The 2500-nt window shown below is 42.4% G+C and overlaps 1 protein-coding gene across 3 annotated transcripts in view; it reads left to right on the top strand.

The window, feature by feature from the left end:
* Window positions 1–2500, top strand: part of LOC122255359 (uncharacterized) — a 27023-nt gene that overhangs the window by 6804 nt on the left and 17719 nt on the right. For all 3 annotated transcript variants that reach the window (XM_086553969.1, XM_086553967.1, XM_086553968.1), the window contains exon 3: window positions 18–150. In XM_086553969.1, coding sequence (XP_086410095.1) covers window positions 18–150 — 133 coding nt within the window. The remainder of the gene's footprint in view (window positions 1–17; window positions 151–2500) is intronic.

Below are 2500 nucleotides of genomic sequence, written 5' to 3'. Positions count from 1 at the left end.
TTAATCCTATTTTACAGCTCAACCTGCGGACGTGGCTGACAGTGTGGGCGCTGGTGGCGGGGGCGGCAGCCGGGGCCGTGGCCGACGCCTTCCCTCGTGCCATCAAGACAACGGACGCCGGTCTGGCCGACCTCAACGCGTCCGGCTCAGGTGATGCGCTCCCCTTCAGCCGCTTGGTCGCGCCTCTCGTCGCCAGGATTGGCTTCGTCACTGAATCCCTCGCTCGCTTGCTCTTTCTCTTCTTGTTTTGCTAATGCTGTCTTCACTTTTGTTACTGTAATTACTAATGCGATTATCGCTATCATTAGCATTTCCATTTTGGTCACTGTCTAGTATTAGTTTCATTTGCTATTGTCTTTATTATCATTACTATTATTATCATAATTATTATTACTACTACTACTACTACTATTGTCATCCTTATCATTATTATTATCATTATCATTAATATTGTCATTATTATTATGATCATCATTATTGTTCTCGCTATTATCATTGATATTATTACCATAATTATTATTATTATTATCATTGAAAGTATTATGATTTTTCACCACGGTTATTATTATCTATTATTATGATTATTACTATCATAATTGTTATTATCATTATTATCAACATCATTATTTCCATTGTTAGTCTAATGACCATTATAATTGCTGTTATCATTATTACCATCATCATTATTGCCATTATTATTCTAATTACTATCATCATTAGTTTTATTAGCATCATCTTCCTTGTTATCACCGTCGCCACCATCAATTTGGGTTTCCTTGTCATAGTCATGATATCCATTATGAGCTTCGTCATTTCTCCTTCCCTTGTGGGGTCTCCCATGATCTTTTTCTTTTTCTTTTCGCACGGGTGAAATCAACGCCGCCGTATTGCTTCGACGCGAACTATTCCAAAAGTCATTTCGATTCTGTATGTATGTATCTTGGGAGTATGTTTTATTCTCTAAAAAGCGTCGACCTTGTTCGAGCAGGATCGCCTCTCGCTGGTGCATATGCTCCCGTCGCCCAGAGAGTCACGTCGGCGAGCGGAGCAACAGGTGTTGGGAGTTGACATCGCTAATCCAAGAGAAAGCGGTTTCTTGCACTGAGTTGAAAAGAGAGAATGGGGAGGGATGCCGTCGTGGCGATTAATGTCGTCCAGTTCGTATTAAGTGATATTGCTCTTGATGTGACGACCATCGTTTATATCAGGATCATTGCCATTAAAGTCATCATTGACAGAAGTCTGATCTATAAAAAAAAAATTAAAAATCCCACCTTGACATAGTTTTTAAAATGAAAATGAGAAATCATGTCTTTGAGCTATGCATGGAGAGTACAGGAAATGAAACATCATCATGCTGTCTACAAATTCACTGTCAAGCTTTCTGTCTTTCCGACAAATAATCATTTTAGTGGATATCAGCAAGAAAGAGACGGAGAGTAGCAACTGCATTGGATAACTACACCCCGGTGGTCGCCATTACGTGGCCACGCAGAGCGTATCCCGAGCCCAGCTGACGCCTGGAGCGTCGGATCCCGAAGGGTTGCAGGCACCGTGACTGCGTGCTTTCCACCTGGAGAAAGCTCGGCGCCAATTGCGGCGTCTGCGCGGCGGTAGTTCGATCGAAAAACGAGGCTTTTGTGCACCAGCCTTCGTTTCTTTCCTGCGGCGAGATGATGTTCTTTCCCCTGAGATGAGAGAAGTCAATTATGAAAAGTAACACGAAAGGAAGAAACTATAGTGCGTGTGTTGCATATATATATATGTAGGTCCTTCGTATGTATGCACAAACGGCTTCAAATTAATCTCTATTTTTAAATATATATGCTCCTGCTTGAGCATATGCCTCTGTAATGAGGGCATACATTTGTCGCCGATGATTTTCCTTTTTAGGAAGACGTTAAGGCTGACAGGACATTGATATTCTAACATTTAAATCGATTTTTCCTTCCTAAAGGAGTGCTTCCCCTTTTCTCTCTCTCTCCTATCCGATTTTTGTATGCAGACATATACAAATATACTTATATATATGTGTATGCGTGTGTGTGTGTATTCCATGTTTCTTCTTTAACGAAAAAATTGCATTCATTTTTATTCTAAATGCTGAACAAACTTTTAACTCAATTCTCTCTCTCTCTCTCTCTCTCTCTCTCTCTCTCTCTCTCTCTCTCTCTCTCTCTCTCTCTCTCTCTCTCTCTCTCTCTCTCTCTCTCTCTCTCTCTTTCTCTCTCTCCCTCTCTCTCTCTCTCTCCTTCTCTCTCCCTCCCCCATCTCTCCTCTCTCTCTCTCTCTCTCTCTCTCTCTCTCTCTCTCTCTCTCTCTCTCTCTCTCTCTCTCTCTCTCTCCTTCTCTCTCTCTCTCCTCTCTCTCTCTCTCTCTCTCTCTCTCTCTCTCTCTCTCTCTCTCTCTCTCTCTCTCTCTCTTCTCTCCCCCCTCTCTCTTCTCCTCTCTCTCCTCTCTCTCTCTCTCTCCCTCCCCCCTCTCTCTCTCTCTCTCTCTC

The sequence above is a fragment of the Penaeus japonicus genome, unplaced genomic scaffold, assembly GCF_977035675.1.
Source record: "Penaeus japonicus unplaced genomic scaffold, GWHDUDI00000001_assembly GWHDUDI00000029, whole genome shotgun sequence".
In the NCBI taxonomy this organism is placed as follows: Eukaryota; Metazoa; Arthropoda; class Malacostraca; order Decapoda; family Penaeidae; genus Penaeus; species Penaeus japonicus.
The sequence above is the reverse complement of the archived record's forward strand: the minus strand, read 5'-3'. Positions and strand labels throughout refer to the sequence as shown.